This window comes from Salmo salar, chromosome ssa09 (assembly GCF_905237065.1).
Source record: "Salmo salar chromosome ssa09, Ssal_v3.1, whole genome shotgun sequence".
NCBI lineage: Eukaryota > Metazoa > Chordata > Actinopteri > Salmoniformes > Salmonidae > Salmo > Salmo salar.
This window is the reverse complement of record NC_059450.1, coordinates 129,794,239-129,819,259: the sequence shown is the minus strand read 5'-3', so window position 1 is coordinate 129,819,259 and position 25,021 is coordinate 129,794,239. Positions and strand designations below refer to the sequence as shown.

General features: G+C 44.4%; 1 protein-coding gene across 7 annotated transcripts; it reads left to right on the top strand.

Annotated features, from left to right (window-relative positions):
• The first annotated feature begins 12,095 nt into the window (after positions 1-12,095).
• On the top strand, positions 12,096-24,702 carry LOC106612816 (polypeptide N-acetylgalactosaminyltransferase 17). 7 transcript variants are annotated; one of them, XM_045724604.1, is made up of 13 exons: positions 12,097-12,806; positions 13,004-13,413; positions 13,760-13,943; positions 16,161-16,327; positions 18,279-18,474; positions 18,972-19,169; positions 19,334-19,451; positions 19,811-19,996; positions 21,823-21,960; positions 22,162-22,257; positions 23,802-23,963; positions 24,087-24,168; positions 24,415-24,546. In XM_045724604.1, coding segments are annotated over exons 2-13 (1,767 nt in total). In that variant the 5' UTR covers positions 12,097-12,806; positions 13,004-13,175; the 3' UTR covers positions 24,417-24,546. The 7 variants fall into 7 exon arrangements, with proteins under 7 accessions (XP_045580561.1, XP_045580560.1, XP_045580559.1 ...); XM_045724603.1 differs by having other exon boundaries at positions 24,087-24,217; positions 24,415-24,544; XM_045724602.1 differs by having other exon boundaries at positions 24,087-24,702.
• The last annotated feature ends 319 nt before the right edge of the window (positions 24,703-25,021 follow it).

The following is a 25,021-nucleotide window of genomic DNA, read 5'->3' as shown; positions in this document are numbered from 1 at the left end:
GAGCGTAAATACAGACACGAAAAGTCAAAATGTTACATTACCGTTCGTAGAAACATGTCAAACATTGTTTACAATCAATCCTTAGGGTCTTTTAAACATAAAAATGCGATAATATTCCAACCAGACAATAGCGTATTCATTCAAGAAGAAAAAGAAGGAACAGCGCGCTCGCGGGCTCACGCATAACCAAGTCCTTTGTCCTCCTCAGGCAGTCCACTCATTGACTGAGCTCCTATTCTCTGCCCAGTAACAGGAGAAGGATGAAACACGTTTCTAAAGGCTGTTGACAGCCAATGGAAGCCTTAGGAAGTGCAACGTGACCCCACAGACACTGTAGTTTTGATAGGGATTCAAAAGAAGAACTACAATTCTCAGATTTCCCACTTCCTGCTTAGATTTTTCTCAGGTTTTTGCCTGCCATATGAGTTTTGTTATACTCACAGACATCATTCAAACAGTTGTAGAAACGTCAGTGTTTTCTATCCAAATCTACTAATAATATGCATATCCTACGTTCTGAGCCCGAGTAATAGGCAGTTTAATTTGGGCACGTCATTCATCCGAATTTCCGAATACTGCCCCCTGTCACTAAAAAGTGATTTACTTGGTTTAAAAGTGGTGTAGCAGACAGGCCCCCAAGTAGCTCCACATCATGCGTGCCATTAATCACCTATGACACAAACACACATATGCACAGGTAAAGTCCTTGATTTTTAAAGAATGTTCCCACTTCATCAGAGAGTCACATGTATGGTCCATATATTCTCAAAGTATACTCACAAGCTATTAACTGCAACTTTGTTGACAAGCAAACACTTGCTGAAACTAAGGTTAGGTTTAGGTTTATGGACAGTGGTAAGGTTAGCCACAAACCTTGGCTGTCTTGGATGCTGGGCCTGCAATCCCATCAGAACTCCTTTTCTGTGTGAATTTAGCTCTGATAATTGTTTTTCAGACAAGAGGTTGCCTTTCTTTTCTTAATGTATTTTTTATCATCCCATGCCATGATTCCTTAGTAAAGGAGAATGGAGATTTAGTTATTAGTAATGATCACACATTACTGTGAAATGTGTAAAAAAAAATGTTATAAAAATATTACTCACGTATCCTTGTCCTGTACGGTCCCTTAGAAATGGGAGCTTGGAAAACCAATGATGTCCAGACGTTGGTATATTGTCTGCTTGTAGGGTATCTTTGAAGAGTAAATCAATGTAGTGTTCCATTATAGCATAACACATCACATGACTACACACACACAAACTCACATGATGTGCCAATTAAAAAAGTTAACAGGTATATGTGCACATGGTATCAAGTAAAACGTAGATGATTTGGCTCCTCCACTTGGACCGATGAGTGGGAGAGTGGAAATCTTCACTCTGTTGGTTAAGTTTATACTGCAGAACTGTGGGGAACTCAGGGAGGGTGAATATTGTGGACCACAGTTTTGTGTTGGTTGGTGGATGGTGGTTGTTGGTTGTTGGCTGGTAGTTGGGGCTGGTAGCAAACTGTAGTGGGTTGGTCTTGTTGGAGAGATCTGAGCCATAGAAGCATATAAGTTTACATGTTTAGTTCTGTCGTCACAAACACAAAGCAGATTGTAAAATCTATACAGCAAGAAACAAGGTATGAATTATTGTTATGGTATTACAAGTTCAATAGCTTTGTCATACAAGGAACATTTATGTAGAGATAATTAAATTGAAAAATAGCTGATAATTACCTCATAGTTACATCCTTTTTAAAATGTCCAATTAATTTAGCAAATCAAACTTGAGTTTTCATGACAGGAAACAGCTGTTTGATCATACTATTGTTTAAGCCCATGTGTCTCACCATCGATGAGGTGGTCTGTTGAGTAAAGTTGAGAAAGTTGTATTAGATATGAGATATTCATATTTTACAGGATTATATATTGCATGGTAGTCAAGACTGGAGCCAAGTCTACAGACCAAAACCCATCCTCTTAAAACCAAGAACTAGGGTATCAAAAGCTATGACGCGATCACAACCAGTTTAAATGCTGAAACACAAGACACAAGACTCCATCAAAATCACCTGCAAATCCAGTGCTGGACAGGGATTGTGAGTCTACCCTCGGGATCAAGGTAGCTGTCCAGACCATGGGATGCCAGTTCCTCCCCAGGCACCACAGCTGCCCACTGGAGATTGTCCTCAACCACATAGGCATGTGCATGGCTTTTGAAACTGGAGGATGTCATGAGCTTTCCACACAAATACCAGCTGCCCAATATGCCGTATATGTGGTTTACTTTGAAGAACACTGGTATCTCCTCAGTGTGCGCCATCCCAATCACGAGACAATCACCAATCTTGTATGACACGCTGTCTACAGTGAGGCACTTCGTTTTGCTGACATAGTCTTGATTCAGATCCTCCACCAAATCTAGCCTGCAGAGCAAAAGTGACAATGGCACAAATTGGGATGTCTCTTGTGTCTGCGCAGAGTGGTACTGTGCTTCCTAAGCATGTGTTCTTTGACTGCTCCCAGCATTGCATGTCTTTTGGCCAGTGTCTTTGCAATGTTTTTGTAGTTGCAGATGACATGCAATTATCTTGAAGTACTGATGTTTGGCTTCAAAGCGCATACACGACAGATGGATAAGTGGTCCATATGCCATCAGCAGTCGGGGGTAACGGATCTGAAAGTGCATCTTGGGTGTTTGATTGTTTGGGAAGACTTCTTGAAAAAGAGCATGACATTCCATAATTTCCTCTTGAAGGTATGATACCCAATACCTTTTGATGGTAGGTGCCATGATTATGTCCCCAATTTCTCTCAGTAACAGGTACACTTTCCATGCATCATAGCTGGATATTTGCGACGCAATCATTTGGGGAAGCAATCTAAAGACGGTGAATTTCTTAGATGCACTACCAGCCAGATACCCAGATATTCCTCAGGACATGCTCAGGTAGTGGTGATGGTCTGGATGATCTGTCGTAGTTGCCATAGGGGAAGTCATCAATCTCGTAATTTAGCTGGGCCACAGTGATCTGTTTTCTCTTCACAAGCTCCTGTAACACAAACCTCAATACAGCAGGTATGATGCCCTCAAGGAAGTCATGCATCACATCAGGGGGAAATAAATACATAATGGCTGAAGGTGCATATGTCATCTCAGAGAAGCAGCATGGACTTCTGACACCATAGACTTGCATTTTCTGGGTTTTCTTGGACTGCCTGCAGGTGGTAGCTGTAATTTGTTGAGTCACGCATAGTGAACTCCCCCTCTGTAAACTTAGAAGAAAAGCGGCAGATCCTTCCTGAACTTAAGTTTTTTGATAAACCAGCAGCATCATTGGAAGAGAGGTTGTCGGCGGAGATTGTGGAAATGGTGGCATGAAATACCTTGCTTTCTCCGTTGCACTCCAAAGAAACACCTTGTGTCTCCAGTAGTATCATCAAGCAGAGGCTGGAAGAATTCATCATAACTTGCTACTCCTTTCTGAATTAGCTTGTGTTGTATCAGGGTGGAGAGGTAAATGTTTTGCAGCTGAGATGTGTGTTTCTTGTCAAGATTGGCAATTTTGAAATACACAGCTGAAAGCTCGTTTTCCTTTTTTTGATCCAAGTGGATTGACAACCTCAAATTTCTCTATATAAAAATGAAGCTGCAGTTTGTTTTTGCGTGAGCAAGGGATTGTTCTTGAAAAAAATCCCCATCTGTGAAATCACTCAAGATTTCATTGTTGGCAGTTTCTTCTTCTCTATTTAAGTTTGCCCAAACATCTTAATTTTGTGACACCTTCTTCCAAAGGTCAGGTATGGGATTTATGGAAAACTGCCCCTATCTTGTTCTTCACCACTCAGATGTGTCTCTCGTACTAACTATTCCCATTTCTTCACAGCAGTATTGCTCCAGCATCCACTCTGTGTTGATGCTTCTCATGCACTCTTCAAAACCCTTTGTCTGGTTTAAAAGCTCACACAAGTCATCGTCCTCATCTACATTGAAGTGAATGTTTCGAAGATGGAATTTCAAGGCAACGCTGTACATGAATCAAAAAAATAATGAAGATCCTCCACTATACTGTTCTGCACAGTCGCAGGAACACAATGCTTCTCTCTCTGATCTTCAACATAAAAAGGCAGAGGTTTCTCTTATGACTACTAACCAGGTCTTCAATTTTGAAGTTCACGGACTCAATAACATTAGTTGCAGGCGCCCACGCGAGATCAGAGTCATCATCGTTCACATTTTCCTCAATGTTGTCAGGCACAGGGATTACGAGAACCATTATGCCTATCTGTCAGCAAATCTTTATGTTTTCTGTATATATGTGTCTTATATGATGCAAAGCATTTACCTGTTTTCATGCAATCTCCAATATGTTTACAGGAACCCTGGTTCACTCTGGTGATACAGACCAATGTGGCGAATCTGTTTTTATGAGCGGACAAAAATGCTTATTGCATATTGGGCAGTTATACAGTGCATTCGGAAAGTATTCAGACCCCTTGACTTTTTCCACATTTTGTTACATTGCAGCCTTATTCTAAAATTTATAAAAAATATATATATTCTCATCAATCTACATACAAAACCCCATAACGAGAATGCAAAAACAGGTTTTTAAAAATGTTAACAAATATCGCATTTACATAAGTATTCAGACCATTCACTATGTACTTTGTTGAAGCACCTTTGGCAGCGATTACAGCCTCGAGTCTTCTTGGGTATGAGTTTTGGGGAGTTTCTCCAATTCTTCTCTGCAGATAGATCCTCTCAAGCTTTTTCAGCTTGGATGGGGAGTGTGGCTGCACAGCTATTTTCAGGTCTCTCCAGAGATGTTTGATTGGGTTCAAGTCCGGGCTCTGGCTGGGCCACTCAAGGACATTCAGAGACTTATCCCGAAGCCAGTCCTGCGTTGTCTTGGCTGTGTGCGTAGGGTCGTCCTGTTGGAAGGTGAACCTTCGCCCCAGTATAAGGTCCTGAGCGCTCTGGAGCAGTTTTTCATCAAGGATCTCCTTGTACTTTGCTCCGTTCATCATCTCCCAGTCCCTGCCACTGAAAAACATCCCCACAGCATGATGCTGCCACCACCATGCTTTACTGTAGGGATGGTGCCAGGTTTCCTTGGAGCTCTACGGACAATTCCTTCAACCTCATGGCTTGGTTTTTGCTCTGATATGCACTGTCAACTGTGGGAACCTTATATAGACAGGTGTGTGCATTTCCAAATCATGTCCAATCAATTGAATGTACCACAGGTGGACTCCAATCAAGTTGCAGAAACATCTCACGGATGATCAATGGAAACAGGATGCACCTCAGCTCAATTTTTAGTCTCATAGCAAAGGGTCTGACTACTTATGTAAAAACTGTTCTCTTTTTTACTTTTATAAATTAGCCAAAAAAATGTAAAACCTGTTTTCACTTAGTCATTATGGGGTAATGTGTGTAGATTGATGAGGATTTGTATTTATTTAATACATTTTAGAATAAGGCTGTAATGTAACAAAATGTGGAAAAGGGTAAGGTGGTCTGAATACTTTCTGAATGCGCTGTACAAAGCAGGCATTTTGACTGGTGTTGACTGGCAGGTAGCCTAGCAGTTAAAGCTTTAGAATCGTCCAGCTGACAAGGTGAAAAAATCTGTTGTTTTGTCCTTGTGCAAGTCAGTTATAACACCCCCACAACAAGAGCTACCCGGTAGTTGGGTTAAAAGCGGAAGTCGAGTTTTGGTTGGACCTTGCATGCAATTGACGGTAAAAAATGTATTTAAATTAAAAACCTTGGAAAGGAGGGGTGTAGTCCTCCAACTGACTTTTCTGAAGTCACTGGCAGACATTCTCCACTGACCATCCAGATACTTTAGAATTTCTGAAAAGAAACAACAGAATCAGGTTTCATGCCGAAGTCCAGTTAGGCTATGCAAATGCACCACATATCCTGTCCCTACGAGGAATAACCATGAAATTACCAAAACCAACTCACCAAAAACATTTGAAATCCATTTGTATGCTCATAGATTTCAGTTTGTATTGACTGCTATGTAGGTTAAATGTACACTTCAAGTGCAGCTGTCTTACAACATATCCAGACCTTCTTCTTGATCCCAATTGCATTGTGTCCATGTTCTGTCCTAGGAAGAATTTTAAAGGCAGGGAAAATGTGTCAAATAATAGTCTTACAAGCATTTAAAAAAATATATATATCGTAATAAATATTGAAAGAAAAATGCCATCGACATACAGTTGAATGCAAAATAGACTAACATATTGGAGAAAGAACTCGTTAATACAGTACTGATATACAGTAAAAGCACTGCCATACAGGCCTAATATCAAATTTCAAGCTATCTTTGTACACAAAGTGTTCAATATTTTATCAGGCTTACTTGAAAGACTATAAACAACATTTTTCTGCTTGGCAATACTGTGTTTGGATTCTGAAGGGCATGCATAAATAGAAAAGAGGTAGTCTAGTCACTGTATTAATAACATTATGCATTTGAATCCCATCTAGCTAGCTACCATCTTAAGCTATTAATTTCCCTTCACAAGGTGGCAAACATGTAACGTTTCCAAAAGGGGATGGTATTGTACATGTAATATTATGCCCCCTTCTGAGTTCATGATGGTATTGCATGCTGTAGCAGGCTATATAAAGAGGAAGCCCCCCATTGACAGATTTAGTTCATCGCAGTATTGCCAACTTAGCGACTTTGTCGCTATATTGAGCGAGTATTCAGACCCCTCTAGCGACACATTTTCAAAACAGCGACTAGCGGGTGCTGCCGTGGGTCCCACCCCTGTCCCAAAGCACTCACAGGCGGCCCAATCCTCGCGCAGCAGTCCCTCCCAGCTGCAGTCAGAGCAGGAGATGTTCACCCCTCCGCATCCAGACTGCAAATGAATCGCGCATGCGGGAAGCCGCCGCTGGCTGATCCCGCCCTGGCTTACATTCACGGCGGGATGTAAAATGTAAAAAACGAAACTAAAAAACTAAAAAATTTTATAAAATAAAAAACAGGAATCAACAGAAGAAAGTTAATTTGTAGTTCTAAACATATTTACGGTATTTTTTACTCACTTTTTTGTCTCTCCCACGACATTATTCCTCTCTCCTACAGCGTCCATCACAATTACATGCACATTGCCAATTATGCAAATTAGGCGATGACGTCATTTAGCAACTTCTAGCAACTTTTTGGACAGCCAATAGCTACTTTCCTTACTGAGGAGTTGGCAACACTGGTTCGTCGTCGTGACATCTCGTCTTGACAGGTCAACGTCCTTAGTAACCTAGCTAGCTGTCTAACATCAACGGAGCTAGCTATTCATCACAAAAGTGAGAAAACTGCTCTAGATTGGAAACTTACTTTAATGAGTGTAAAGCAATGTTGGCTTTATGTAAACGATATACAATATATGGGGCAGAATATTGTTCAGTAAACAATAAAAACCTAGTTCTGCCTAGTTATGGCATAAAATTAGCTAACGTTAGCTAAGTACAGTGAGGGAAAAAAGTATTTGATCCCTTGTTGATTTTGTATGTTTGCCCACTGACAAAGAAATGATCAGTCTATAATTTTAATGGTAGTTTTATTTGAACAGTGAGAGACAGAATAACAACAAAAAAATCCAGAAAAACGCATGTCAAAAATGTTATAAAATGATTGGCATTTTAATGAGGGAAATAAATATTTGACCCCTCTGCAAAACATGACTTAGTACTTGGTGGAAAAACCCTTGTTGGCAATCACAGAGGCCAGACGTTTCTTATAGTTGGCCACCAGGTTTGCACACATCTCAGGAGGGATTTTGTCCCACTGCTCTCTGCAGATCTTCTCCAAGTCATTAAGGTTTCGAGGCTGACGTTTGGCAACTCGAACCTTCAGCTCCCTCCACAGATTTTCTATGGGATTAAGGTCTGGAGACTGGCTAGGTGTCACGTCCTGACCAGCAGATGGAGCTATTGTTTTAGTTTTGGGGTCAGGACGTGGCAGTTTTGTGTATGGGGAATGTTTGTATTGTTGATTGGGACTTCCAATTGAAGGCAGGTGTGTTGAGTTGCCTTTGATTGGAAGTCCTATATAGGTGTGTGTGTTTTTATTTGGGGTTGTGGGTGGTTGTTTTTGCACTGCGTTTCTACCCTGCAGAACTGTAGCTGTTGTCACCTTTATTGTATTGTTAAGTGGATGCTTTACTCCTTATTTGTAATTAAATATGAGTATTTACATACCTGCTGCGCCTTGGTCCATTTATGAAGACAGCCGTTACAGAACCACCCACCAGACCAGGACCAAGCAGCAGAAGAGGAGGAAGCCACAGGAGAAGAAAAGGGAGGAATGGACATGGGAGGACGTCCTGGACGGCAAGAGAGCCTACACCTGGGAAGAGATCCTGGCCGGAAGGGATCGCCTCCCATGGGAACAGGTGGAGGCACTCAGGATAGTGGAGGCAGCTGGACAGAGGAACCAACCGGAACGTTATGCTGGAACACGGTTGGGTAGGAAACCCGAGAGGCACCCCCAAGAATTTGTTTTGGGGGGGCACACGGGTAGCTTGGCCAGGCCAGGGAAGAGCCGTAAGCCAGCTACCCGTGACTACAGGGAGGTGCGAATGAGGTGGAGGGCGCCATGTTACGCTGAGGTACGCACCATCTCGCCTATACGGACGCACAGCCCAGTTCGCCCAGTACCAGCGCCCCGCAGGTGCCAGGGCAAGGTGAGCATCGAGCCGGAAGGGGTGATGCCAACCCTGCACTCAAGACCGCCAGTGCACGCTTTCGGTCCGGTGTTTCCCGCTAGACGCACTAGCATGGAGGTGCGTGTCTCCAGGCTGGCACGTCCAATACCAGCCCCACGCATCAGGAGTCTAGTGTGTCAGCCCAGCCTCGCCAGTCAACAGTCACCAGAGCTGCCCGCCAGTCAACAGTCACCAGAGCTGCCCGCCAGTCAACAGTCACCAGAGCTGCCCGCCAGTCAACAGTCACCAGAGCTGCCCGCCAGTCAACAGTCACCAGAGCTGCCCGCCAGTCAACAGTCACCAGAGCAGCCCGCCAGTCGTAAGTCGCCAGAGCTGCCCGCCAGTCGTAAGTCGCCAGCGCTGCCCGCTAGTCGTAAGTCGCCTAAGCTGCCCGCTAGTCAGAAGCTGCCAGAGTGGCCAGACTGCCCGGTTCTGCCAGAGTGGCCAGACTGCCCGGTTCTGCCAGAGTGGCCAGACTGCCCGGTACTGCCAGAGTGGCCAGACTGCCCGGTTCTGCCAGAGTGGCCAGACTGCCCGGTTCTGCCAGAGTGGCCAGAATGCCCGGTTCTGCCAGAGTGGCCAGACTGCCCGGTTCTGCCAGGGTGGCCAGACTGCCCGGTTCTGCCAGGGTGGCCAGACTGCCCGGATCTGCCAGGGTGCCCTGCCTGTCAGGATCTGCCAGAGTGGCCCTCCTGTCCTCCGGTCCAGCCCGAGTGGCCCTCCTGCCCTCCGGCCCAGCCCGAGTGGCCCTCCTGCCCTCCGGCCCAGCCCGAGTGGCCCTCCTGCCCTCCGGCCCAGCCCGAGTGGCCCTCCTGCCCTCTGGCCCAGCCCGAGTGGCCCTCCTGCCCTCCGGCCCAGCCCGAGTGGCCCTCCTGCCCTCCGGCCCAGCCCGAGTGGCCCTCCTGCCCTCCGGCCCAGCCCGAGTGGCCCTCCTGCCCTCCGGCCCAGCCCGAGTGGCCCTCCTGCCCTCCGGCCCAGCCCGAGTGGCCCTCCTGCCCTCCGGCCCAGCCCGAGTGGCCCTCCTGCCCTCCGGCCCAGCCCGAGTGGCCCGCATGCCTTCCGACCCAGCCCGAGTGGTCCGTCTGCCAGGGTCAGCCCGAGTGGCCCGTCTGCCCGGCGCAGCTATCGGCGCCACCAAAGTGGGCGACGCCGAAGGTGGAGCGAGGTCCACGTCCTGCACCTGAGCCACCTCCAGGATAGGTGGGTTGGGGAGGGAGGGTGTAGCACAGTGCCGTCGGTGACGGCAGCCACCCTCCCTTCCCTCCCTTATTGTTTAGGGGTTATTGTTTATGGGTTTTTTGTTGGTGTTTTCTGTTGGTAGGTGCATTCCGGGGTCTGCACCTTGAGGGGGGGTACTGTCACGTCCTGACCAGCAGATGGAGCTATTGTTTTAGTTTTGGGGTCAGGACGTGGCAGTTTTGTTTATGGGGAATGTTTGTATTGTTGATTGGGACTTCCAATTGAAGGCAGGTGTGTTGAGTTGCCTTTGATTGGAAGTCCTATATAGGTGTGTGTGTTTTTCTTTGGGGTTGTGGGTGGTTGTTTTTGCACTGTGTTTCTAGCCTGCAGAACTGTAGCTGTTGTCACCTTTATTGTATTGTTAAGTGGATGCTTTACTCCTTATTTGTAATTAAATATGAGTATTCACATACCCGCTGCGCCTTGGTCCATTTATGAAGACAGCCGTTACACTAGGCCACTCCAGGACCTTAATGTGCTTCTTCTTGAGCCACTCCTTTGTTGCCTTGGCCATGTGTTATGGGTCATTGTCAAGCTGGAATACCATTTTCAATGCCCTGGCAGAGGAAAGGAGGTCCTCACCCAAGATTTGACGGTACATGGCCCCGTCCATCGTCCCTTTGATGCGGTGAAGTTGTCCTGACCCCTTAGCAGAAAAACACCGCCAAAGCATAATGTTTCCACCTCCATGTCTGACGGTGGGGATGGTGTTCTTGGGGTCATAGGCAGCATTCCTTCTCCAAAGAGCTCCATTTTGGTCTCATCTGACCACAACACTTTCACCCAGTTGTCCTCTGAATCATTCAGATGTTCATTGGCAAACTTCAGACGGGCATGTGTAACAGTGTAGGTTCCGTCCCTCTCTTCGCCCCCAACCCGGGCTCGAACCAGGGACCCTTGCACACATCAACAACTGACACCCCACGAAGCATCGTTACCCATCGCGCCACAAAAGCCGCGGCCCTTGCAACGCAATGGGAAACCCTACTTCAAGTCTCAGAGCGAGTGACGTCACTGATTGAAACGCTATTCGCGCGCACCACCGCTAACTAACTAGCCATTTCACATCGGTTACACATGTATATGTGCTTTCTTGAGCAGGGGGACCTTGCGGGCGCTGCAGGATTTCAGTGCTTCACGGTGTAGTGTGTTACCAATTGTTTTCTTGGTGACTATGGTCCCAGTTGGCCTTGTGTAGGTCTACAATCTTGTCCCTGACATCCTTGGAGGGCTCTTTGATCTTGGCCATGGTGGAGAGTTTGGAATCTGATTGATTGATTGCTTCTGTGGACAGCTGTCTTTTATACAGGTAACAAGCTGAGATTAGGAGCACTCCCTTTAAGAGCTCGTTACCTGTATAAAAGACAACTGGGAGCCAGAAATCTTTCTGATTGAGAGGGGGTCAAATACTTATTTCCCTCATTAAAATGCAAATCAATTTATAACATTTTTGACATGGGTTTTTCTGGATTTTTTTGTTGTTATTCTGTCTCTCACTGTTCAAATAAACCTACCATTAAAATTATAGACTGATCATTTCTTTGTCAGTGGGCAAACGTACAAAATCAGCGGGGGATCAAATAGTTTTTTCCCTCACTGTAGCTTGTTCATACAACGGTCAAACCCGGATTTCTAACATTTATGTTCATTCTTCTGAACAACAATTAGCTAGCTAACGTGACAGCTAACATTATGGAAGCGATTCATAGAAGATCACATGCACAGAAGCTTTGGGACCTTTAGCTGTCGGGAAGAGGGGTCCAGAAAAGTCAGATCCACAGCCTCTGCTCTCTTTTTAAGCTTGCAATAATTACATTTAAATAGCAGAATAAAAACGATTTCAGTATTCTGATAAGTTTTGTAACTCTTAAATAGGTAGGCCTATGTGTTCTTTGGAAGTTTTGGGAAGATAGAAGAAATGTTGTTCATTATATCACAGTTTTATGTTATTTCAAATGCATTATTTCGCTTGGGACATAGGCTTACAGTAGCTTACAATAATCATGGGAGGAAAGTTTCAGACAAAATATGATTTGAATGCACCATAATTGCAGATAATTGGTGCGAGTCAACTCAGCCCATCAGTCTGCATCAACGAACTGCTTTCTTCACTGTGTGACTGGCTGGCACACTAACCAGGCACGCTCAAAACAAATCTCTTCCTAGGAACTCCATTCCCTGTTTTCCTGCGTGCCGTTATTAAGCGCTATCTTGCTAGCACATTTGAATAATTCGGCAAAATTAGACAAAACGACAAAATAAGAAAACAGTGAGAATACGGGTATAGGGGAAACACGTTTTGCATTACTTTCAATAGACCGAATGTGAGACGACACCTCGTTTGGAATTATTTCATCCGCATTTATGTTCTGCATTTGAGGTGTCTTTCATCGGCGCTGCTGCATTCTGCGGACGGTTATATTTTAGGCTGGCTGGCTGGCTGTGTAGCAGTCTATTCGTGCAATGCACCGCTCAAAACGTCTCACAATTATTTTTCCTACACGTGGAGGATCAAAGCTGCACAGAGAATGCTTAAACATGGGATAGGCGTTTTATGTGGTCAGTATTTATCTGCTATGATTTTGAGGATCCGAGGTCAGAGTCATAGCCCACTTCTGCTGGATGCAAAGAAAGAAAGACAGACTTGAGATAGCCTTCTGACTCTTTAAATATTTAAGAAACCGGACTCTTCAAAACTGAAGATATGCTAGTCTCTGTCTAACATCTTCTACGCTCGATCTTCTAACAATACATTTTAAACAGAGAAGTCACGTATGAGAGCCCATGACCAGGCTCCAAAATTACCCCGAACGAGGACGCAGCCTAAAAATTGATCCAATGCGAAATGGTAGGTGGTTAACGCTTATTATTGAAACGTTGTAATTAGCCTAAGTTATGTTAGAATATGAGCAATCGAAATCTGAAATAGAGTCTATGTTTCAGCTTTGTTTATCTGTTAAACGTCCGGCAGATAGTAGCCTAGCCTATCAATGCGCACACAGTTCAATTTGATCACTGTAGCAATTATCTACTGTTGATTTGCAGCACCAGCTTCTCCAGTTGGAATGTCGCCTACAGTATATACATACAAAAAATGCCTTCATCAACACAAATTTACATTGAACCTTATTGCACATCGCAACGAGGAGGACTCCTGAATTTGTCCTGAATCGCCCCAAAAATACTGCAATTTGGATACCGGACATCAACAACTTTAATGGCTTTTGTGTTAAGAAGATGGAGAGTGTTATTGGTGCTGAACGTGGTTGCGGTTGCGGGGTTCATGACACTTTGGACCAAGTGCACCCACACCCGAGTAGCAAAAACCATCGGTCAGGACGATGTGAAAAGACAATCACGATCTAACGGCACTGCTCAAGGTTTGAGCATCAGTCATGAAGTATTGCTAAAGAGACTCGGGTCGTTGGAGGACGTGGTTTACAGACAGCTTAATGGTAGGCTATGACTCTTTAGCACTCTAGCCTACCCACTTAAAAACAATGACTATGGCTCATTGGTTACTTTGTATGTCACTCAAAACCTACCATGATTGCTGTTATTTACATTGGCTGATGCTAAGGATCCTCCCAAATGGATCCTCCCAAATGGCACTCTATAATTAGTGTACTACTACTTTTGACCAGGGCCCACAGGTTAGTGCACTATATAGGGAATATGGTGCCATTTGGGACATATATAGTATACAGCTACTGTACCTCCTTTGTTAAAAGTCAATGATTCACAAAACAACGAGGCAAATGTGTTATAGCATAGTGACCTTTTCTTGACTGTGAACTTCAGGTCTGTCCAAGTCCCTGGGGCTGATTGAAGGTTTTGGGGGGCGAGGTAAAGGGGGTTTCCCTGCCACCCTAGCCTCAAAAGAAGAGGCTGACGCCAAAGTACTGAGGGAGAAATATGGATACAATGCTTACCTCAGCCAAAAGATATCACTGGACCGGTCCATACCAGACTTCCGGCCTAGCAAGTAAGTTTTCGGCACCCTATATTGCACTCTTTTTGGCCCATAACGGCACTCTATTCCTTATATAGTGCAGCATTACTTTTGACCAGGGCCACTCTTACTATAGCTCAGCTGACAACCGTGTTTCAGTACGATAGACCCGCTACAATTTTCATGTGCTTTTATGTTTTCCAAAGACCAATCCACATAGGATTGTGTCAAAACATTACATTTGGGTTTGTAAGCTGCAAGTTGCAAGCGTTAGTCTGTGTGTGTGTGCACTTTGTTTTATTTGATACCCATCTCTGGATCTCAGCCATATCTTGGGCTCATGATCTAATCAGAAGTGATAAACATGGTAGTGTATACCTTGGTCTGTTAGTTGTTTCGCTGCTACTGGATTGTTGCCATGGTCAGAGAGTCATGATTAAAGATTTGACAGCAGATGTTATTGTTTTGGCACCACTTAGCTTTGTGGTTAAAAATACAATATTCTTAAAACCATCTAGTATTATCTCTGTAGTCTAATCCCTCTTTCTTTGTTGTTTTTTGCGGTCTTATTTGTGATGGAAGTTGCAGTCTAATGCGGCAATTGACACTTGGACACACGTCGGAAGTGCGCGCACGCACACACACATTATGTTTGTGCGTGTACACAACCCATCAGCACACAGAAACAAATGTATGTTTGAACATTAGCAGTGCAGCTCTTTTACGCACTTTTCTAAAGAGACATTTCTATCTGTCCCCAATGCTGTGCTGGTTAGCAGGCAGACCCCATTTGAAAGCCCCTGATGAGAACTCCCTCGCCCCAGCTCTGCTCACCCACCAGCTGTGATACACACCCGCCGGCAGCCGCAGGGAATGGGAACACACCCACACTCACATCTACTAGCACACAGACACACGCATTTGGAATTTAGTTTCTCTATTTCGAGCTCTAAGAGGACCATGATGCATGTAGAGTGTGATTTCTCTTTGTATGGTAACACATTAGAATGGGAGCCTTCTCTTTCTGGTATATCTTTGCTTGGTAACAGAACAGTATCGTCTAGCTACCTCCTACAATGGAAGCCTTCTCTCTATTGGGTATCTCTCTCTATGCCCTGCAGCAGAAAGAGCTAGGAGTTAGAGCCATGAAATTGACTAACATCATCCAATCCTTTCCTTACTTACTTGGATGTACTGTATCGCAATTCTTCGGATGTATCTCAGCAGTCGAAAGTGACTGCTGACTTGCTCTCAACTGTCCAATTCTTTAAGACCAGCACAGTTGAGGGAAAGGCGATAAGAGGAAGGATAGATACCGACACATAGTCGAAGAGTAAAAACTTCAAAACAAAAGCCACTTTGAACTATTAGGACATAGCCAGCCACAGATTCCTCACTTCCTCTCATTAGTGTTGGCTCTCGTTATAACAAATGCTACAGTAAAAATAGACTTCCTATCGCTCTCTCCCACAGTGTACTTGCTGGGAGGCTAGGGAGAGGGGGTGTGTTGAGACTTGTGAAAAACGTGATTGTGGGGAACAGGAAGAGGCACATGGTTCTCATTTTCAATTGCAAACCAAAATGTGTCAGGTCATCATCAACATGTACAGAAGAGACTTGGAGAAGAAGCAGCTTGCATGGTGGTGATAAACTTGGAAACCTACACTGGAATGTTGGGTAGTACTTTACATGAGCCCTCCGCCATAAGGGCGGGCTACATTGTATTTTAAACTGGGTGGTTAGAGCCCTGAATGCTGATTGACTAACATCCATGGTATATCAGACCGTATACCATGGGTATGACAAAACATTTATTTATATTGCTCTAATTACATTGATAACCAGTCTATAATAGCAATAAGGCACTTTGGGGGTTTGTGGTATATGGCCAATATACCACAACTAAGGGCTGTGTCCAGGCACTCTGCGATGCGTCGTGTATAAGAACAGCTCTTACCCGTGGTATATTGGCCATATACCACACCCCCCATGCCTTATTGCTTAACTATACACATATTATTATTATATAGGGCTACTTAAGACATTAGCTTTACATAGGAGTGTTAAAGTACCATGTTCCTGAATATTGAATGATGGACTCACCGTTTGCCTTTATCTATAATGTATAAGGATGTATTAATGTTTGATGTCATTAATGACAATAGCTAATGATGTGTGCGTGTATGTCTCTCTGTGTGTGTGTGCATGTGTGTCTGCATTGGTCTTTGTGTGTGTGTGTGTGGTCTCCAGGTGTAAAAAGGCCAGCTTCCCCAGGGATCTTCCAAACATCTCCCTTATCTTCATCTTTGTCAATGAGGCGTTGTCAGTAATCCTCCGCTCCGTCCACTCAGCTGTCAATCACACACCGGCTCACCTCCTCAAAGAGATCATCTTGGTGGACGACTACAGCGATGACGGTGAGGAGAAATACACAGGCACGCAGACACACACACACACACTGCCATACACACACACACACACACACACACACACACACACACACACACACACACACACACACACACACACACTCATACCTGAAAGGGCATGTTGGTGAAGAAATGGTATGAGAACACATACACACACATCCAATATACATTGATACAATATATATTTGGTTTATGCATTTAATTAAATTATATTCTACTTCCTTGTCCAACAAGCTGTTTTGCTGCACGGACAGGACAGTCAGATCAAGGCAAGAGAAGATGTCTTTTTGACAAAATCCATCCAAGGAGAGGGACAGTTGTGAAGAGAGTAAGCAGTGAGCAGAGAGAGAGGTGGTTAGAGAGAGGAAGAGAGACAATTATAGGCGCAGAAAGGTGGATATAGAACGGAAGAGGGAGAGATGTGGGTAGAGGGAGAGAGTGTAAGGGTGGAGGAGTTTAGTAGAAAGTGAGGGGCAGAGAGGGAAAGAGAAAAAGTAGAGAAAAACGGTTCAATTTCCCCCACATTCCTGGCACGGCAGGGTGGCAGCAATCCATCATGGAGGGGGGGAAATAAGATATTGCAGTGGTTGAGATGGAGAGGCATGCAAACAAATAACACAGACCCTCTTACTGTCTGCATAAGTCTTCTCTCAGCCACACATGCACTGCACATCCGCCAGCACATCGAGAAGGGCATTCCTGCATGTGGGTATACCTGCATCTGCAGGAATGTCTTTTTATACTATTTGTAAATGTTTAAGCTAGGACAGGCTGGAGGCAGGGGTGCTCCAGTATAGTAGGTAGCATTAATGCACAATAACGTTGGATCCCAGCCGCCGATAAACCCCACAGAAGGGGCAGGGGCGACAATGGTAGCTAGCTAGCCGTACACCGGTAGACAGTGACCTTCACCCCCGACTGTCGGGCACTGTTTTTCCACAGTTCAGGTAACGACGGCGAGGGCAGGTGTTCGGCAGGCGGGAGCGAAGGACACTGTGTGCTAGCTTAGCCAGCTAGTCCGGTACACGGGAGGCGGGGGCAACACCGTGTGCTAGCTAACTAGCAAGATAGCACACGGTGTCACTAACTAGCAAGCTAGCTAGTTAGCTACCACACAGTGTCAATCCATCCTCCCATCTGCTGTGCTAGCGGAAGGCGGGGGCGACTCCGATAGACAGTGTCCTTCGCCCCCCCTGTCATGCACGGTTTTCTCTGGCACACAGCAGGAGGGAGGTGGGGGCCACACCGTTTTCTTGCTAACTGGCAAGCTAGCACACGGTGTCGCTAACAAGTGAGCTAGTTAGCTCGCACATGGTGTTGCCCCAGCCTCCGGCCTGCTGGGGAGGCGGGGTCAATCGGTTGACAGTGTCCATCGCCCTCACCTGTCGGGCACTATTTCCTCGCCGTTCTGTTAATGACGGTGAGGGCATGTGTTCGGCAGGCGAGAGTGAATGACACTGTCTAAACTCGGATAATACTTTTATTTCTCTTTTGACCCACATTTAAAAATATCACAAGCATGAAGATGTCGTGCTCGTTCATGTAGGAGCCAATGGACTCCATTTGCATACTATTGAGCAGATCTGCCAGTGTGTGTTTGAGTGAGGGCTGTGGGGGTTCTGAGAGTGTGTCCAGGGGGAAAAAGCTCATAGCGCAGAAGCCATAGCTCAGGAAGCACCCAACTCCCCCTGGTGTTGTTGTGAGACTGTTAGAAAGCACTGCAACGCTGGGGCCCATGAAAACAGATACATCTCTTCTCTCTGTGTGTGTGTGTGTGTGTGTGTGTGTGTGTGTGTGTGTGTGTGTGTGTGTGTGTGTGTGTGTGTGTGTGTATGTGTGTGTGTGTGTGCACATGCGCCTAAGTGTTTTTCTGAAAGTGTTTGTGGGTGTGCTTCTGTGTGTGTCTGCTTGCTTATGTTTGTCTGTGTGTGTTGCTTAGTTATATTTGGTTGTGTCCCAGAACAACTGAAAGGGCCGTTGGAGGATTATGTAAACAAGCGTTACCCAGGTATGGTGAAAATCGTGAGGAACCAGAAGCGAGAGGGACTGATCCGTGCCCGCATCGAGGGCTGGAAGGCAGCCAGTAGCGAGGTGACAGGTTTCTTCGATGCCCACGTTGAGTTCACACCCTCCTGGTGAGTGTATGTGTGGGTTTCAACTTGAACTTTCAGTTGTTGGGATCGATGGTTTAATAAACTTTGACTTAAAGGGGGGGATCAGAAGGAATACTTCAGCAGTTGGTCAAGCAGCAATGTGAGATTTTCCAGATGAAAGAATTGCATACTACTTCTATCCATCTAGAATATCTGCATGACCATATTTGTAATAATAGTCTAAAGAACTGAATTGCCATAAACTTTTATCAACTGACAGTATTAAAAGTAGGCCTAGTATTCACGTACAGTCACGGTGTTGGTATGTTCCTTATGTATACACTAGAGTTGGCCAGGGCCCACAAATACACAGAAAAACTACCCACTACACAGGGAACTGCTTCTGACTCAACTCAACTTGACTCAACTCAGAAGAACTAGGGGGACTGACTTGGAGGCTTAGGGAGGCAGAGAGGGAGAGAAGGAGACAGTAAATCTTAAGAAACCTCCGGCCTCATCTTTCTGTCTCTCTATGTCAGGGCTGAGCCGGTTCTGACCAGAATCAAAGAAGACCACAAGAGGATCATCCTGCCCTCCATCGATAACATCAAGCACGAGACTTTTGAGCTGGAGCGCTACGAGAACTCTGGCCATGGCTACAATTGGGAGCTGTGGTGCATGTACATCAACCCCCCCAAACAGTGGTGGGATGACGGGGACACCTCCGCACCCATTAGGTAGGCTATACACACACACGCACGGGCACGTGTACGCACGAGTACACACACACACACACATACACAGGGGCACGCAAACGCATACACACAACTAAATAAACACTTGAATTTAGAGAACCCAATTGCCAAAATAAGGGAAACACTATCCCCACTTCCCCCCTCAGAACTCCTGCAATGATTGGTTGCTCCTTTGTGGTGAACCGGGACTACTTTGGGCACCTGGGGCTGCTGGACTCTGGCATGGACGTCTACGGAGGAGAGAACATCGAACTGGGGATCAAGGTTTGTGTGGCACCCATTTCTCTGTGAAGGCTGAGCATAATTGGGCTCTGGTCAAAAGTAGTGCACTATAAAGGGAATAGGGTGCCATTTTGGATGCAGTTATTGTATGTTAGGGTGGCGAGAGGCAGGGTGACTAGTGTGTGAATAGTGCATTCTGTATCTTGTATTTGTTGTGTTTTGTCCTATTTTAGCAAGTATGTAATTGTGGTTCTTTGAGTAGAGCTAAGCATTGGGTTGTTTGTTCGTGTGTTTGTCTACTTGCTTTCTTAATTATTTGTGTTAGTCCTGCAGAACATTTGTTTTGTGTGAAGGTATGTGCTCTGTTCTCATACTATTTCTCCACCAACATGCATTACCAGGTGTGGCTGTGTGGGGGCAGTATGGAGGTGCTGCCCTGCTCCAGAGTGGCTCACATCGCCAGGATGAAGAAGCCTTACCACAGCAACATAGCCTCCAGCACGCGGCGTAATGCCCTGCGCGTGGCCGAGGTCTGGATGGACCAGTTTAAGTCCCATGTCTACCTGGCCTGGAACATCCCAATGGAGGTTAGTTGCTCCTACATAGTGATTTGAGGTCATTTTGGGGGGGGCATATGAACATGTATGTTCAGATAGAACTCCAGATCAGGGAGTGAGGTGAAGTTGAACCCTATACACTGATCTATGATCAGTTTTGCGGACATACATTACCATTCAAAAGTTTTGGGTCACTTAGAAATGTCCTTGTTTTTTAAAGAAAAGCAACAAAAAAATGTTCCATTAAAATAACATCGAATTGGTCAAAAATACAGTGGAGACATTGTTAATGTTGTAAATGACTATTGTAGCTGGAAACGGCTGATTTTAATGGAATATCTATATAGGCATACAGAGGCCCATTGTCAGCAACCATCACTCCTGTGTTCCAATGGCACGTTGTGTTAGCTAATCCAAGTTTATCATTTTAAAAGGCTAATTGATCATAAGAAAACCCTTTTGCAATTATGTTAGTACAGCTGAAAATTGTTGTTCTGATTAAAGAAGCCATAAACTGGTGTTCTTTAGACTAGTTGATTATCTGGAGCATCAGCATTTGTGGGTTCGATTACAGACGCCTCACAAGTCCTCAACTGGCAGCTTCATTAAATAGTACCCGCAAAACACCAGTCTCAACGTCAACAGTGAAGAGGCGACTCCGGGATGCTGGCCTTCTAGGCAGAGTTCCTCTGTCCAGTGTCTGTGTTCTTTTGCCCATCTTAATATTTTACTTTTATTGGCCAGTCTGCGATATGGATTTTTCTTTGCAACTCTGCCTAGAAGGTCAGCATCCCGGAGTCGCCTCTTCACTGTTGACGTTGAGACTGGTTTTTTGTGTGTACTATTTAATGAAGTTGCCAGTTGAGGACTTGTGAGGCGTCTCTTTCTCAAAATAGACACTCTAATGTACTTGTCTTCTTGCTCAGTTGTGCACAGGGGCCTCCCACTCCTCTTTCTATTCTGGTTAGAGCCAGTTTGCGTTGTTCTGTGAAGGGAGTAATACACAGCGTTGTACGAGATCTTCAGTTTCTTGGCAATTCCTCGCATGGAATAGCCTTCATTTCTCAGAACAAGAATAGACTGACGAGTTTCAGAAGAAAGGTCGTTGTTTCTGGCCATTTTGAGCCTGTAATCGAACCCACAAATGCTGATGCTCCAGATACTCAACTCGTCTATAGAAGGCCAGTTTTATTGCTTCTTTAATTAGAACAACAGTTTTCAGCCGTGCTAACATAATTGCAAAAGGGTTTTCTAATGATCAATTAAAATTATAAACTTGGATTAGCTAACACAACATGCCATTGGAACACAGGACTGATGGTTGCTGATAATGGGCCTCCGTACGCATATGAAGATATTCCATAAAAAATCTGCCGTTTCCAGCTTCAATAGTCATTTAGAACATTAACAATGTCTACACTGTATTTCTGACCAATTTTGTTATCTTAATGGACAAAAAATGTACTTTTCTTTCAAAAACAAGGACATTTTTAAGTGACACCAAACTTTTGAACGGTAGTGTATGTTCAGATAAAACGCCTATTCCCCTACCTAGATTTTCAGTAGTCTATTTCAATTCATCTCTTCATTATCCTACTACATTATGCAGTATATGTACACCATCCATTTCATTGCTAATGTTACATATTTGTAATTGTGTGTGCGTCTCAAATGGCACCCCATTCCCCATATAGTGCACTACTTTTGACCAGAGCCCTATGGTGTTAGCCTCGCGAGCCATCTGGAATTCCGTACAGCGAAACATTATTGTAAGCTTGCGAGATCAGGATGGCTCACTAGGCTACTTTGGGGTGCCATTTGGGACACATTCTGTAATCAACCACTCTCTGTTCCAGAACCATGGGATAGACTATGGGGACATCTCTCAGAGGGTAGCCTTGAGGAAGTCACTGCATTGTAAGAACTTTGAGTGGTACCTGGACAACGTCTATCCAGAGATGAGGAGGTACAACAACACTCTCTTTTATGGGGAGGTGAGTTTTACTGGCGACAGGGCCTATACACCAAATTTTACTAAACACTCATCAAACACTCATAAGATGCTTTTAGCAGCCAAGTAGCTTTTTCCCCTCATAAAAAGTTTCCCACCCTTTCTCTCTTTGTCTTTTTCTCTTTCTCTCTACCCCCTCCATCCCCCCCTCTCTCTCTCTTTCTCTCTCCCTCCCTCCCTGTAGATTCGTAGTAGCAAAGCGACCCATCTGTGTATGGACCAGGGAGAGAAGGTAAACCACACGGCCACCCTGCACCCCTGTCACGGAATGGGACCTCAGGTAACCGATTAAACTGGCACCTTATTCCCTACTTAGTGCACTACCTTTGACCAAAAGTATTGCGCTATATTGGAAATAGGGTGCTATTTGGGACACATTCTAGGTTCACTAGAGAGGCACTGTGCCTGCAAGCTGTGAGAGAAAAATCTGCAGGGGAACTTTTTTATTTAACCAGAATGTAGTCCTTTGCCCCTGTGACACAAATGTAGCGGATATCATGACAGGTTCTACAGTCAAAATAAAATATGCGGACAAAATGTCTCAATCATATCATGTTAATGCATTTTTTTAAGACCCACTTTGAATGAGAGCGGATATAATATCATATCACAAATCATTTCAATTGATTTAAAAAAATAGAAACAACTTGCTCTGCCGGAAACGCAATACAACAACTGCGGTCGAAACAATCTACCAGACTTCAGTGTCAGAAAATAATTTGTTAGTGTTTGTGAAATAAAAATATTTGATTACTTTTGACTTTTTAGCCATATACTACTGTAACTTGTCTCTCTGTGTGTTCCTCCCAGTTGAGTTGAGGAGGACACAGCTAGTTGTTGTTGATAGCCCTTTACCATTCACCACTTAATTTGGTCTCCCTGTGTCTCTCTCCTACCAGTTGTGTCAGTATATCTGTCACGTAGAGTAGGCCAGAAGGCTAAACTGGAAAACCTAACCTCTATAAAAAATAAAAAGATGGCGGAGCCGCAAAAGTTCTTCTGTGCAACGGTGTTTATTTACATAGTGATTCCGGAACAAAACAACAGTACTGCCATCAAACGTATACCTTATGGGACAGCTTAAAAACAAAGCTGCCCCACCCACAGCTCAATCCAAAATGCCTCTCCATGAACTGAAAGAGAGGCTCCTTTTGTAGGGGTAGCCCCTCCCCTCAGAACAATTAACACTAATTAATTAAGCAATTACCTATTCAACATACAGTTTCCATTTATCTAAACATACCAAAATATATACATTGCAACACGTTTATGAAACAACATCACAAAATAACATTTACAAAATTACATCACTACTGACAGTGTCTTCCAATATGCCCGTTTACATTAATGAGCCATTCCGGACAGGCACTACAAAGTAAGCCCAATTCCCTTAGCTCGGGTCCTTATCCAGCATACCTGGAAGCTACAGAGATGGAGAGAGAGAGGAACAGAACAAACAACCGCGCTCATCCATAACATCGATAAGTATACTAAATATTGCTTATATTAAATATGAACACCTGTCTTTATACCCTAACTGGTTACTGAAGTAAGTGTGAAATGTATGTACTAAGATAGAGACGTTAACTTGTGTGTCGACCCACATTGTTAACTTATCTGATAACGGAGCAGGGAGGAGTGATGAATGTGTGCGTGCGTTAAAGTACCAAATGCTGCCCGCGGCCAGTGACGGACTTCTACGTCACAATATCAAAGAGGGACAGTTCTTCCTGGGTGCTCTGGCCAGTACAGGGGAGAACACATATAGTGTTGTTGATAACCCTTGACCAGCCATTCACAGTAGTGTATCCCTGTTCCTCCCAGTTGGGTCGGTACACCAAGGAGGGCCATTTTTTCCTCGGCGCTCTGGGCAGTACAGGGGACGAAACACGCTGTCTGATGGACGACCAGGTCTCCAATTTCCCTCAGCTCCTCAACTGTGACAAAGTCTCCAACACCAGGCTGACCACATGGCACTTCTCTCAGGTCAGACTCACTTTTACATCGTTTTTATTTTAATTTTATTTTTTATTCCTTTCATTTAAGTTTATCTTATACCGTGTTACTTACTTACTTACTTACTTATTTACTCCTCTTCGTTCCCTGTAGAGCATAGGGCCGCAGCGAGCCCCTGCCATGCCAGACCTGCGCAGGTTAACCCTGTGTTGTAACACTGTAATAACACCACATTGTAAGGACCTGTGAAGTCGGAAATAAAAAATGATAGAAGCTGCCTGGAGGTGACTGTTGATCATAAAGCATCTAAGAGTAGGAGTGCTAATCTAGAATCAGATCCCCCACTGTCCATTCATTATAATGTAAAAGGCTAAACTGATCTTAGATCAGCACTTTTAGTCTGAGAAGCTTTATGAATACTCTGAGGTCCCATGAAGGTAGCCTACTCAATTGAGAAAATTCTATTTCCTCTGTCCTTCAGAACGAGTCGATCATCAACAGAGCCACGGGTCGCTGTCTGGAGGTGATACAGGCTAACGTTTACTTCGGACACTCGCTGGTGCTTCAGACCTGCTCCGGACAGAGGTGGAACATCAAAAACACAATGAAGCAGTAGCCACAGCATGATGCAGAATTCTTCTTTGGCCAAGATAGTGTTATTGTACTGAATTGTATCAGATGTCATACTGTATTATTACAATTATTCACTTGGTGTTATCAGTTGGACTTTTCCAAGATTGTCTTCCAATAAACTGCTGGTCTGATGGTATTTTAATTTTTTTTTTTTTTTTTAAGTTGTGTATTCAAATACTATATGGGGTGATTAAGTTGACACAATATTAACCCATCACAGCCTACAACAGATTTATTGAACTTCAATGTTTGGATTTCTTGAAAGGGTTTTAGCCCTTCCTTTTCAGCAACCTATTAAGATATTTCCAAATTGAAAAGAAACAAATATGAAAAGTGCATTAAGACCAAACTGTTTTGTGACGGATTCAGCACAACTATCTCTGACACACCATGCTTTGTGTTCTTCATTTGTTTTTTTTATTTGTTTTTATTTCACCTTTATTTAACCAGGTAGG